Source organism: Vulpes vulpes, chromosome 1 (assembly GCF_048418805.1).
Source record: "Vulpes vulpes isolate BD-2025 chromosome 1, VulVul3, whole genome shotgun sequence".
In the NCBI taxonomy this organism is placed as follows: Eukaryota; Metazoa; Chordata; class Mammalia; order Carnivora; family Canidae; genus Vulpes; species Vulpes vulpes.
Genome location: NC_132780.1, coordinates 9,187,125 through 9,202,068, shown reverse-complemented (window position 1 = coordinate 9,202,068; position 14,944 = coordinate 9,187,125). Strand labels below are relative to the sequence as shown.

The window sequence follows — 14,944 nt, the reverse complement described above, 5'->3', positions numbered from 1 at the left end:
TTGAGTGCATCAATCTGGACTCTAAGTTTGACAAGCTAAAAAGGGCCTTTACCTGTCACTTGAGCTTGGAACATGGCTGTCTGGTCCTGCAATGGCTTTGCTGCTGAAGAAAATTTCCTGAATGAACAGCTCCTAATTGCCTGGTCCTGACTCTCAGTGAAAACACAATCTGAACTGTGTTGAATACACAGGTATAGGCTCAATAAACAGAACTCAGACCCTGGGACTGTCACAGATTTAGGGCATCCCTCAGTGGGGGCCAGAATTATGTGACAACATTGTGCATGCTGGCCGGACCATCTGGGTCACTTATAGGTGCCCACAGGAAAGGACTTATTCTCTGATATTTAAAATTGAGCTTCTAGTCAGCTCTGTATTTCTGATGCAGACTAGCTGCCCTCCTAACTTGTGATTCCTGTCTTAGCGTTGCAGGTTGGAGTAGCACATCACTAGAACTGTGACCCCTTTACCCACTCCTGACAGATCTGACTCTTGACCCCTCTCCTGGGGTATGTCTTGTTTCTCTTAACTCGTGCTCACTTTTTTCAACTAGTTTCAGTTTGTAGCCATGGACTGAGAGCCTGACTGTTTTTCGCTTACCTTTCTCCTGGTACAGGTACCTCTGGAAAGTATTATTAATTATTATACAGCTATCCCAGAAAGGGATCAATCACTTCTAGACTACTGACTGGATAAGGGATCAGGACGAAAGGGGTAGGAGATTATGGAAACTACTTTAAAATTCTTGAAAATTCAGGAATCCATCCTGATCAGTTTCTGAACATAATGCATCTTTCTGCTTGATAGATTAAAAAAGTATTTTTTTCCTATGAAAATACCTTTGTTTCTCTTTCAAACAACCCCTTCAGATGAAAGATCTGAGAGAGAGCAAGGGAGAAGGAAACAAATATAGTGATTGTTGAGGGGGACATGCTAATTTTGTAGTGATGGCGGGGGAAAAAGCCCTTAAACATCTATCCTAGGGATCCCTGGGTGGCGCAGCGGTTTAGCGCCTGCCTTTGGCCCAGGGCGCAATCCTGGACACCTGGGATGGAATCCCACGTCGGGCTCTCGGTGCATGGAGCCTGCTTCTCCCTCTGCCTATGTCTCTGCCTCTCTCTCTTTCTCTCTCTGTGACTATCATAAATAAATAAAAATTAAAAAACACACACATCCATCCTAGCCTCTGGGGAGCATGGGAATAAGGGAGGACATTAATGGTCTCTTGTTTTTCAAAAATGCTCCTGGAAACTTTCCCCTCCTAAAGAAAAATGCCTCTGTTGGTTTTCCAAACTACTGCACCTGCTTTAAATTCAAACTGACTGTATTCAGCTCATATCTGATGACTGACCAGGGGCAGGAGGGAGCCCTGGCTCCTGCATGTTTCCAAGCAAACATCTTTAGATGTTGTTCATGCTCAGGTGGCAAACGACTGGTGTCACAGAAAAGCAAAGTGTTTAGGGACATCTGGGTGGCTCAGCAGTTGAGTATCTGCCTTCGGCTCAGGGCATGATCCTGGAGTCCCAGGATCGAGTCCCACATCTGGCTCCTGCATAGAGTCTGCATCTCCCTCTGCCTCTCTCTCTGTCTCTCTGTCTCTCTGTCTCTCTCATGAATAAATAAATAAAATCTTTAAAAATAAATAAATAAAAGAAAAAAAGAAAAGTGTTTAGAACTGCCTGTCTCGGGCATTCCCTCTGAAAGCAAAGAGTGAACTGAACCATCTGGACTGGTCTGGCAACCCTGGGGTTCCCTGTTAACCCGTCCTACTTGATCAGTGCGTGTCCTGCTTGGGATGCCCTAAACCTCCTTCCAGGGTGTGCCCTCTGAGCCTGTTCTTCTTATGTGTGTTGTGCCTTGATGATGCCTGGGCCCAGGAGGCTTTCAGGTCAGCTTCCGCCAGAGTATGCTATGCCTGAGTTGGCACCTCTGGCCAAGCAAAAAAAGATTCAAATAGAAACTCAAGGGAGGAAACCACTTAAATTTCTTTTTTTAATTCTAGCGGTAGACTTTTGCCCCCAGGGTAAAGTCTGAGTTCTCTCTTTCTGATTGGCAAATAACCCAAGGGAGAAAGTCACTGTAGATCCTCAGTGGCAATTTGCCACCCCCTAGAGAACTTCCAGATCCCACCAGCTGTCCTCAAGGACCTCCCCCAGGGGAGGAGACTTTGTCTCCTGCGTACCTGGATACCATGGGAAATTCAACTCTGGTTTTCTGGAGGGGGTGGGGATTGGATGTAGTTATTTAGCCTTCTGCTTGGCCCAGTTTTGTAATTCAGCAAATGTCATAAGTAGGATTCAATTTTTTGAAGCTCCTCCACTCTCTAGTTGGCCCCTCTACCCTCACACAATTTCCAAAAGCTCTCTGGGTTTCTCTGTGGCTCCGCAGTGACCCTGTGCCTGGGGAAGCTGGATACATAGTCTTTGGGCCATACCCAGAGTTTGCAAATAACTCCAGAGAGACTTGACAATCCTCAGCATTTGTCCAAAGGAGTCTTCCTTCTCTGGGATTTTATCTCCTTGATCTTCGTTGTTTCCACAGCTCTCTGATAACTTTGAAATATGGTTGTAGTAATTGATCTGGTTTCTCTAGTTGTTCTGATCAGAAGTACTGGTTTGGTTCAAACAACTCCATCCCACCCAGGCATGAAGGTCTTTTTCTGTTTAAGTCAACTTTATTGCAGTATAATCTACAGACAGGAAAATACACCATTATAAGCACGTTGACCATCATAAGGTCAATGGGTTTTGCCAGATGTATACATCCATGTAACCACTACTATGGTCAAGATAGAAAACATTTCCACCATCCCAAAATGTTCTGTCCTGTTCCTTTGCAGTCATTTACACCTTCTTCCATAGCTACGGGCAACTAGGCAACCACTGACGTGCTTTCTGTCACTACAGATTAGTTTTGACTTTTCTAGAATTTCATGTAAATGGAATCATACAATATGTACTCTCTTGTGCCTGGCTGATCTGTAAAGCAAAATGTATTTTTGAGTTTTATTGTAATTGCATCAGTTGTCCATTCTTGAACAGAATTCCATTCAATCATATCATTGTTCATTGCTGAACAGTGTCCCATTCTACAAATGTACCATAATTTGTTTATCTAGTCCCTGAATTTTCCCAACTTTTAGCTATTATGAATGAAGCTGCTATGAACATCATGTATAAGTCTTTGTGTGGACGTATTTTTCATTTCTCTTGGATAAATATGTAGAACTGAAGTTGTTGAGTCATATGGTGAGTATAGGTTGAGCTTTATAAGAAATTGCTGAGCTGTCTTCCAAAGTGGGTATTAACATTTCATATCTGCCAGCAATACAGGAGAAGTCCAATGTTTGCTGATCTTCAGTCTTTTCAGTTTTAACAACTTGAGTAGTTGTATGGTGGTATCTCACTGTGGTTTGTGTTTCCCCGATGTCTGATGATATTGAACATTTTTCCAAGTGCTCACTGACCATTTATGTATCTTCTTTGGGAAGAAAAGAAATACCATGACTGATATTTCATTGACTTAAAGATGGGGTTGTTTGTATTCTTCTTATAGATTTTTAGAGTTGTTTATATATTCTGGATAAAAGTTAGAGATAGTGCTGTAAATATTTCCTTCCAGTCCATGGTTTACCTTTTTATGTTCTTAACTATAATTTTTGAACATAAAAAGCCTTTAATTTTGATGAAATCCAGTTTTTTTCTCTTATGGCTTGTAATTTTTGTGTTCTATTTAAGAATTCTGCACCTATTTTGGGGAAACAAATATTTTCCTCTGGTACATTATAGTTTTAACTTTCATATTTAGTTCTATGATCAAATTTGAGTTAATGTTTGTGTATGATATAAGGTATGGGTCCAGGTTTTCTCTCTTTCTCTTTTTTTCATATGGATGTTGAGTTGTTCTGTATGTCTTTATGTGGATTTTTAAGTTGAATTTCTTATGGATACCTAATGGTTGGGTCTTGCCTTTTTGTTTTTTCAATTTTATTTGCTTAAGTAATCTCTATACCCCATGTGGACTCAAAGTCATGATCCCGAGATCAAGACTTGCATGCTTCTCTGATCGAGCCAACCAGGCACCCCAGGTCTTGCCTTTTTATCCAGCCTACTATTCTCTGCCTTTTAGTTGAAGTATTTGTACCATTTATAATGCGATTATTCATATCATTGAGTTTAAATCTACCTTTTTTGATATTTTTCTTTTTTTTTTTTTTTGATATTTTTCTAATTTTACCCTGTTTTGTTTGTTCTCCTTTTTGCTTTTTGGATTAATTGAGGGGTTTTTGTTTGTTTTTAGATTGTTATGTCTATTGGCTTATTAGCTGTATATCTTGTTTTACTGTTGTTGCTCTAGGGTTTAAAATAGACAACTTATCAGTCTACCATCAAGTAATATTGGACCACTTCACACGTAATATAATAACAATAATATATTTTCATCTCTCCACTTAGTCTTTTTTTAAAAAAGATTTTATTTATTTATTCATGAGAGACACAGAGAGAGAGAGAGGCAGAGACACAGGCAGAGGGAAAAGCAGGCTCCACGCAGGGAGCCTGATTTGGGACTCGATCCCGGGACTCCAGGATTACGCCCTGGGCAGAAGGCAGGTGCTAAACCTCAGAACTACTCAGGGATCTCCTCTCCACTTATTCTTTATGCAATTGACAGATTTTATTTCTATGTTAAACCTCACAACCTCATAATTTTTATTTTAAAAATAATATTTTAAAGAAATCAACAATGAAAAAACTTTTGCACTTACCTATGTAATTCCCATTTGCAGCACACATTTTTTATTTGCGTAAATCTAGGTTTCCATCTGGTATCATTTTTCTCCCATTTGAAGAACTTCCTTTAACTTTTCTTCCAGTAAAGTTCTGTTGGTGATAAATTCTCTGTTTTGTTTATCAGAGAAAGCCTTCATTTTTATTTTTTGGAAAGTATTTTAAATTCCCTTGAGAGAAATATTTTATTTGGATATAAAATTCTAGGTGGACAGTTTTTTTCCTTTCAGCTCTATGAAAATATAATTCGATTGTCTTAGGGTCTGTGTAAATTCTGATAAGAAATTATTAACATTTCTTATTTTTGTTCCTCTTCTTTTTATTTTATTTTTATTTTTATTTATTTATTTATTTTGTTCCTCTTCTTTTTAAAATGATTTTATGTATTTATTTGAGAGAGAGAGCACACACTCAAATGCATTCATTCATAGGGGGAGGGGCAGAGGGAGAGAGACAAGCAGACTCCCCACTGAGCAGGGAGCCCTACACTGGCCTCCGGGGCTCTATCCCAGGAACCAGGGATCCCAGGGATCATGACCTGCACTGAAGGCAGACTCTTAAACCGACTGAGCCACTTTTGTGTCCCTGTTCTTCTTCTAAAGTGTATTTTTCTTTGGCTGCTTTTAAGACTTTGTGTTTAACTAGTTTTCAGGACTTCAGTTTTTATGAAGTGTGTTTCTCGGATCTGTGAGTTTATAGTTTTCATCAAACTTAGTAATTTATTATCCATTATTCCTTCCAAAATATGTATTCCCCTCCCATCTTACAAATATTTTATTAATTTACTTGAGAGAGAAAGTGTGAGCACAAGCAGGGCAAAAGAGCAAAGGGAGAGTGACAAGCAGACTCCCTGCTGTGAAGGGAGCCCATTGTGGGCCTCAATCCCAGGACCCTAAGATCATGACCTGAGCTGAAGGGAGATGCTTAACTGACTGAGCCATCCAGGTGCCCTGTATTTCTCCCTTTTCTCTGAGGATTTTAACTATGTGTATATACCAGCCTGCTTCATATTATCTCACACATAAATGGAGCTCTACTATCTTTTAAAAATTCACTCTTTTATTTTCCTCCTTTGCTTCATTTTGGATAGTTTTTACTGATAATTCTTCTAGTTTACTGATTTTCTTTGTGTAATCCATTGTTAATTGCATCTAGTGACTAAACAAACAAAATATATAAATGGGTCTGTTTTATTGTTTTTTTTTTCCCTCCTGTTTAGGGGCATATTTTTCTGGTTTATTGGCATACCTAATAATTTTTAATAGAATGACAGACATTGTCAATTTTTCTTTGTTAGATGCCTGATTTTATTTTCTTTTTGAAAAGAAGCATCGGGCAGCCCTAGTGGCTCAGCAGTTTAGTGCCACCATCGGTCTGGGGCCTGATCCTGGGGACCTGAGATCGAGTCCTGTGTCGGGCTCCCTGCATGGAGCCTGCTTTTCCCTCTGCCTGTGTCTCTGCCTCTCTCTCTCTCTCTTTCTCTTTTTCTCTCTGTATCTTTCACGAATAAATAAATAAAATCTTTAAAAAAAGAAAAGAAGTATTAGGCTTTCTTCTAATATACAGTTAACTTATTTGTGGTTCAGTTTGATTCTCTCAAAGCTTACACTCAAGCTTTGTTAACTGGGTTGAGAATAACATTCTTTGTAGAGACATTTAGTCCAACCAGTAAGGCATGACCCCTCTGGTGTCTCCACTGAATGCCCAAAGTGATCAGTGAGGACTGTTCTTTCTGGGTGGTCATTACTTGAAAACTTCCAGCTTTGAATGAGCTCTGGGAGATGCTTAGTTTATAGTTACCCGTCTTTTATATGTGCAACCTGATGGAGTTTTACCCTATGCGTGCACAACATAGTGTTCAGCAAAGACTTAGGGGAGCCCCATGCAGATTTCCGAGGCTCTTTTTCTGCATAGTTCCCTATTCTCACTTATTGCCTCTCAAGCCTGTTACATACATATTCTTAGTTTCCTTTTTTTAAAAAAGATTTTATTTGTTTGAGAGAGAACAAGAGTGAGAGAGATCATGGTGGGGGGAAGAGAGAGAGGGACAAGCAGACTCCCTGCTAAACAAGGAGCCTGACTCAGGGCCCGATCCCAGGACCCTGGGATAATGACCTGAGCTAAAGGCAGATGCCTAACCGACTGAGCCACCCAGGCACCCCACATATTATTAGTTTTCTGTCATGTCAATTTATCCCAATATTTCTTTCTTTCTCTCTGTAGTGTGATTTTCTGGTCAGTGTTTTATTAATTCCAGTATTCTTAATTCTTTTCTTATTTTATGACTGTGACCTGGAAAAACCTCAGCATTAATTGAATCTAGTGTCCATTTCCTCCTTGTGGCTACACATGGCAATTTTGTGCAGTTGAATACACAACTTGATAGATTGGTGTTAGCATAAATATTCAGGCAATAACCTGAATTCCTTCTATGATAATGCCTGGTAGATCCCTTCTATTTCATCTTTCAACTCTTTCTACCATTATCTGGCCATTGGGCTTTCAAATATTCTCAATTATCCTCAGATCTTTATGCTTCTCTCTTTTAAGATATACTTGTCTCCTGCATCATAGAGAGGTTGAAGTTATCTGTTGAGAAATCCCTGTCTTTCCTTCCACAATTCAGAATGATCCTCACTTTACACTCATTCTTTTTTAAAAGTTTTATTTTTAAAATAATCTCTACACCCCACTGGGGCTTGAACTCATGACCCCAAGATCAAGAGTCACAGGCCCCTCTGATTGAGCCAGCCAGGTGCCCCTATACCCATTCTTTTTCCCCAAACTTATGTTAAATGGGTAATTTATTCCTCTTTAAGACTAAGATTAATTTTTTGCTAATGAATGGATCCTGTGTTGTTCCTTCTTCCTCTTTCTCTTCCCCTTCCTCCTCTTCCTCTGTCTTCCTCCTCTTGCTCTGTCATCTTCTTCTTCTTTTCTTCTTCTTCCTCTTCCTCTTCTCCTTCTTCACCTAGTAATGGGCTTTGATCTAATTAATATTAAATATGTCTTTACCATAATCCAACAGATCCTGATCTACCAGATCTATCATCAGTATTTAAACTCTCTTTTCCCCGTGAAGTTCTGGTTACTCTTTTACAGTTACATTTATTGATAGAGTGATCCATACTCCCCTCCATTTCCTCACTCCCATACACCAAGTGCAGAGTAAATTAGCCTTTCATCACACTGCCTATCTCATTTACTTCATCTTTTATAATGAGTCTCTGTCAATACTGCTGCCTTGCTTATTTGCTTTTTTAAAATTTCATGTATTGGTCTTTAGTCACCTCTACACCCAACGTGGGGCTCAAACTCATGACTCTAGGGTCAAGAGTCACACAGTCTTCCAACTGAGCCAGCCAGGTGCCCTTCTTCTGTCTTGTTTAGATATCCCCCACACTCTTTCCTTGGAAGGCCTCTTTTCTCCCTACCAAATCTTGGATAGGTGGAAGTCATTTAGGCCTATGGGATCTACAAATTCTCTCTTAGGAAATATAACCCTCAGAGATTTTCAGAGTCACTGCCTATCACTGTTTAGACCTCACTGTTTAGATCTCACAATTATTTGACCTCATCCCTGTAGGGAGTGCAGAAAAATATTTTCTTCCAGTTCCCTCTGGCAGCATCTTGGGATATTCTCTTGAAAGACTCATAATTAATTTGGATAATTAGTATACTGAGAAAAGATGTTTAGAGATTTTTCTTGGAGGCACTGTCATTGATGCTAGAAATAACATAATAATCACAGCTCTAAGGAGATGAGGTCAGTAAAACCAAGCCTGTAACTGAGGGTTCAGCTTTTCCCTCCCACAACAAATCTGATAAACATTGGGCCTACTACCTTCTCACAAAGGCTGTGCAGGTGAGTGGAGTTTTATTTCAGATTTAGAAACTGTCTGGGAGAGAAAAGGGGTGAATATTCAGAGGTGGGAATCTATACAATGTTTGGATAATGCCTTTTCATGAGAACACACAAGAATCCATGGTAGAGCCTGCTTTACCAAGAAGGGATGTTCGCTAATTATTTGGACATTCTCTTCTTCCTCTTGCCCATTTGCCTATAACATCCCCATAATTTTTTCCCTGCATTAGTTCTGTCCTAATTTTTACTCTGTTCTTTGGTTAAGCCCTAGTCTGATATTCCTTAAGCGTGGGATCCAGATGAATTAAATATATAATAGAGAAAATTATAGGCCTGATGCATAGAATATCTTAAACAAATTAATGTCTTCTATTTCCACTGGACCTTGTCTGGATGTGACTGAATTTGGGAAATTTATTTACATGGGAGAGTGCTATGTGTGCACTTCATGAAAAATTTTAAGACATTGTCTGCATCTTAGATTGGTACACTAAGGAATTATATGTTATTGTAGATTCTGATCTTCAAATCAAAATAATACACCTTGGAATATATGCTAGACCCAATTATGTAGGAAGGCATGCTTACCAGTGAATATCCTCACAGCTGGGTCTTCATTCCCATTAGCATACTTGGGTGCAAGACCAGGATTCTGAGATGTGGTATTGGTCTTATAATCAGAAATCCGATGCACATTCTACCTTCTGCTGTGTGTTCCAGGGGACATAAAAGTCCTGAAAATAAATATGACAGATCAGGGCTGTGGCTAGCATAGGGTCAGTGCTTACAAGGGCTTAAGGATTTGGTGAAATCTCACTGAACCTCAGAGTACATGGACTTTAGGGAGGCGTCTTCACATTTTGTTGCTCAAGCACAGAGACTGTGCAGAATTCGTCATCAGCTACAGTACTCGTTTCATCAGCTGTACCTCTGCTATTTCTATCTGCGTGTGTGTGTCTGATTCCTGCTCTTTCCAATGATTTTTTTTGCCCTGAAATTTATTTGTCTGTTAAAATTTGAGTTAGCAATCCAACTTTATATTTTTCAAATCATTCACCAACTTTTCTTGTCCCTCATACCAAGCAGCTATTTTCTAATTTGATGAATTTTCTATTTATAATTTTTTCTGGACACTTCATCCTGACCCATTGATATGCTTGACTTTTCTTCATTTGTACCCACACTTTAATTGCTGTAAAAGTTCTAGGAAATCATGTGGGCAATCCATTGTCATTATTATTATTTTTTTAAAAAAAGAATCAATTTCTGTATGTTTGAAAACTTTGATAATAAAGTGTTGGGATGGGGATCCCTGGGTGCCTCAGCGGTTTAGTGCCTGCCTTCAGCCCATGGTATGATCCTGGAGACCCGGGATAGAGTCCCACATCTGGCTCCCTGCATGGACCCTGATTCTCCCTCTGACTGTGTCTCTGCCTCTCTCTCTCTGTGTGTGTCTCTCATGAATAAATAAATAAAATCTTTTTTAAATACATAAAATCTTAAAAAAATAAAATGTTGGGGAAAATGACTTGGATTTCTTGTGCAATTATAGCTAAATTTTGAGACAAATTGCTCAGCAGCACCCCCCATCAAATTGTCTTGCTATTTTGACTGACATTGAATTGAACCCACACATTTGAGGAAGTTTCAAATCTTGACGTGTTATGTCATCTCATTCAAGAAGAACATGGAATGAGTTCCACTCATTCAAGACTTTTTTTGTGCTATTTAATTTTTTTTTTACTTTTGTATTTTCAGTACATTACTGATCTAGTTTGGTTCTAAGATTTGAAAAGTGTTCATGCATAATATATTTTATTTTATTTTATTTTATTTTATTTTTTCATAATATATTTTAAATTTTTGCATATTTTGTAACATTTGAGCAAATTACTATTATTACTTCCAAAATATTTCAGTATGTTCTTCAAAAGTTACATATAAAATGATCTAATTTTCAAAGACTAATAACTTTTTCCTGCTATTTTATTGACCAAGTCAGAGAAATAATGAATAATTGTGTGCCTGAGGTTATGTTAGTCTTTCTTCCCCATGAAATGAGATTGCTTCTAATATTCATTGTCATATTAATCATGGGTAGTCTTGGAATATATCTTTGTTAATATTGTATTATTATTAAGATATAATATACTGCTCAATTCAGTTTAGGTCCTTGATTCAAGAGTTGTATTAAAAAGTCACATTTGGGGATCCCTGGGTGGCGCAGCGGTTTGGCGCCTGCCTTTGGCCCAGGGCGCGATCCTGGAGACCCAGGATCGAATCCCACATCAGGCTCCCGGTGCATGGAGCCTGCTTCTCCCTCTGCCTGTGTCTCTGCCTCTCTCTCTCTCTGATGACTATCATAAATAAATAAAATAAATTAAAAAAAATAATTTAAAAAAAAAGTCACATTTGTTTATAGAAAGATAATGTTTGACAGAGTATTGGATAGGATGCAGTGCAACATAAGACATTTGCATACCTATCTCTCAAGTAGGCTAAGCTTCTACATAAATGAAACGAAGCAAATGCTCAAATCAAGCAAGAACATGCAGTTTCAAATAACACAATTCGTGAGCTTAATGCACTATTTTATTTTTAAAAAAAATTTTTTTTTAAATTTATTTATGATAGTCACACACAGAGAGAGAGAGAGAGAGAGGCAGAGACACAGGCGGAGGGAGAAGCAGGCTCCATGCACCGGGAGCCTGATGTGGGATTCGATCCCGGGTCTCCAGGATCGCGCCCTGGGCCAAAGGCAGGCGCCAAACCGCTGCACCACCCAGGGATCCCTTAATGCACTATTTTAAACTATTAAGTAGAGAATATTCATTCTGTGTTAAGAATCTGTTAATGTAAAAGATGTATTGAAATAATAACTTTTGGCATGAAAATAATGATTCCATTCATTATTTATTTATTTATGTAATAGGTATTTATTGGCTGCCTACTAGTAACAGATTGTTCTAGACCTTGAATATAGACTGAAAACAGGTAGACAAGACCCCCGCTTTCATGGCTCTTATAGTTCTGTTGGAGGAAATTGTCTTCCTTTGATAGAAATAAGGTAATCCAATAAGATAATTTCAGTTGTTACAAGTACCACAGGAGGTATAGTAGGGGATGAAGAGGAAAAAAAAATCTTTAGGGATCGAATCTGCGCATAAGAAGAGTATAGGGTTCCCAGAAAGAAGGTTGTTTTTTTTGTTTTGTTTTTTGTTTTTAAGATTTATTTATTTACTCATGAGAGACACACACACACACAGAGGCGGAGACACAGGCAGAGGGAAAAGTAGGCTCCCCACAGGGAGCCCGGCTCGGGACTCCATCCCAGGACCCCATCCCGGGACCCCTAGATCACGCCCCAAGCCAAAGGCAGATGCTCAACCACTGAGCCACTCAGGCATCCCGTAAGAGGTTTTTAAAGAAATTTGGTGAGAATTGTATTCACTTGACTTGAAGACATTCCTGTGTTCCTTCTGTTTCTTTCCAGGTGCTATGGATCTGAGCAAAATCATCATACCTCAGTCACCTAAGCAATGATTCTTGTTAACTTGGCATTTGGTATGCTCATCCTTGCTCAGATTGGAATAGGTACTGTGGGTAATGCTTTACTCTTTTGTCATTATGTCTGCTCTCATTTTAGGAGACATAGATTGAGACCATTTGGGCAAATAATCAACCATCTTACTTTAGCCAATACTTTGATTCTTCTTTGGGGAGGAATCCCTGGGACAATGGCAGCCTTTGAGTTGAAATACTTCCTACATGATATCACATGTAAATTTGTCTCTTATTTTTACAGAGTGGCCTGGGGAAATTCTCTTAGCACCACCTGTCTTTTGAGTGCTTTCCAGGCCTTAAGTATTAACCCCACAAACTATAGATGGGCAGAACTCAAATTCAAATCCCCAAAGTACATTAATGCTCTATGTATCCTGAGTTGGATGTTTCATTTGCTGATAAATATCATTGTTCCCATGAGAATGACTGGATCAAAGAATAGCAGAAATATCAGTGTGAAATCAAATCTTGGGTATTGCTCTCATAGATTTATTAACACAATTACAGAATCAATATGTTTAGTTATTTTCACCTCTATTGATGTTATTTGTTTGGGACTCATGATATGGTCCAGTGGATCCATGATATTTTTCCTTCACAGGCACCAACAGCAAGTCCAATACATTCACAGCACTAGGCAAACCTCCCAAATATCCCCAGAGAGCAGAGCCAAAAAAGCCATCCTGATACTTGTGAGCACTTTTGTTATATTTCATTCTCTCTCTTCTGTTTTTGAAATGTATGCTTATCTTTTTGACAACCCACAGTTTTGGCTTGCAAACACTATTGTGCTTCTAACATCTTGTTTTCCAACCCTCAGTCCCTTTTTGCTTTTAAAAAGTGACCCTCATGTCTCTAGGCTATGCCATTCCTGATGAGGAAGTTGTGGAATTTACCCAACTACCGACAGCCTTGTACAACATTCATTCATCCAATGATCTCATACAGTGAAGTATATGAAGTATATTCTCTATACTACTGATGTGTTAGACACAGTAGTGAACAGTAAGTGTATCTGCTCCAATAAAGTCTGTGGGGAATCCAGATATCGAACAATTATATAATTGCAGTTGCACAGGTTGTCACAATGAGGAACTTGGGATAATATGTTTAAGGATCATGGAAAGCTTCCCTTTTACCTGCAGTTTAGGCTACTTCCTGAATATTTTGGAGAAATTTACCAGCCATGGTGGATGCTTTAGGTAAATGGGAAAGCACATTTGAACACCATTTGTAGGAAAGAACATAGAACATACAAAGAAATGAAAGAAACTTCATGTACTCTGTGTGCCAGGAACAAGGACTTAAGCATGATCTGAAAGATGGCATGACAATTTGCCAGGTTTTACAGATTAGGTTAAGACTTTGTACAATGAATCTCAACAGTAATTTCAGAAATTTTAAGGATTTTCTCAAGGAGAAAGAAGCCTTTTTAAAAATGTCCAGTTTGCATAACAATTATGAGCATGGTTTATTGGATTGAGCAAGAGTGAACTTGGGAAGAAGATACAGGAGACATCTGAAGTCAACCAGGTGAGAGAGGACGATGCTTTTTTTTTTTTTTTTTTTGAGGACGATGTTTCTGATAAAGATGATGAAAATCAACATGAGGAAGAGAGCATATGGACTTGAGAAAAACTTCCTTAGAAAGAAGTATGCATTGAGGCATGTAGGTGGCTCAGTGGTTGAGCATCTGCCTTTGGCTCAGATCATGATCCTGGGGTCCCAGGATTGAGTCCCTTATCAGGCTCCCTACGGGGAGCCTGCTTCTCCCTTTGCTATGTCTCTGCCTCTCTCTTTATCTTTCATGAATAAATAAAATCTTTTAAAAAAGAAAGAAGTATGCATCGAACTTAGTGATCATTTTACAAATGGTTATTTAAGGCTGGTGTGGACACAATTGTGGCTCACAATTCTTCTAAGACTTGGGCAACAGTATGGATTGTGGTGGTGTTTCTTGATCTTGAGAGATTGGGAAGCTGTCCTTTGAGTATGGAAATACTACACATTCTTTTTAGCACATAGAGTGTGTTATGTCTCTAAGGCATCTGTGTCTTGCATGTGTCTGGTGATGTATCACACACATATATACAAGTAGGGGATAGATGGAAGATTTGCTTTGGAGATACACATTTGGCTGTCAACAACATATATTGGTAATAGGAACTTGGGTAGGGTTGAAATAAGAGAAGGGGCATTTTGAGAGTGGAAAGAATAGGCCTGAGAATTTAGTAAAGCTTACTTCATTTAAAGATCAGATAGAGGAGGTAGATATGCATTTCTACTTCGTTCATTCATTTATTAATTCATTTTAACAAGAATATTCAATGTTCCCTTACCATATGTCAGTCACTGTTATAGGTGATGTTATATATAGTAATATATAGTAATACATGTGATAGGAAAAAATAGTAGTTCTTATCCAGTTTCCATTCTACTGCAAGTGGCAGAAATGTTAAATAGATAACACCATAGTATTTCAGCTGCTGCTAAGTGCTCTGTTGAAAAGTAATGAGTAGGAGTGGGACAATGAACACCCTGCATGATCAGGTTTTTTTTTTTAAGATTTTTAAAATTTATTTCTTTGAGAGAAAGAGAAAAAGAGAGAGAGAGAGAGAGAGAAAGAGAGAGAGAGAGAGAGTGTGTGTGTGTGTGTGCGCGCACGCATGTTTGTGTGTGTGTGTGCATGCCCAGGAACGGAAGAAAGGGGCAGAGGGGGAGGGAGAGG

General features: G+C 38.8%; 1 protein-coding gene across 1 annotated transcript in view; it reads left to right on the top strand.

Moving 5' to 3' along the window:
• LOC140598254 (vomeronasal type-1 receptor 1-like) overlaps positions 1-13,338 on the top strand; it is a 59,293-nt gene extending 45,955 nt beyond the window's left edge. The window contains exon 3 of the mRNA XM_072752734.1: positions 12,146-13,338. Coding sequence (XP_072608835.1) covers positions 12,192-13,091 — 900 coding nt within the window. The 5' untranslated portion in view covers positions 12,146-12,191 and the 3' untranslated portion in view covers positions 13,092-13,338. The remainder of the gene's footprint in view (positions 1-12,145) is intronic.
• The last annotated feature ends 1,606 nt before the right edge of the window (positions 13,339-14,944 follow it).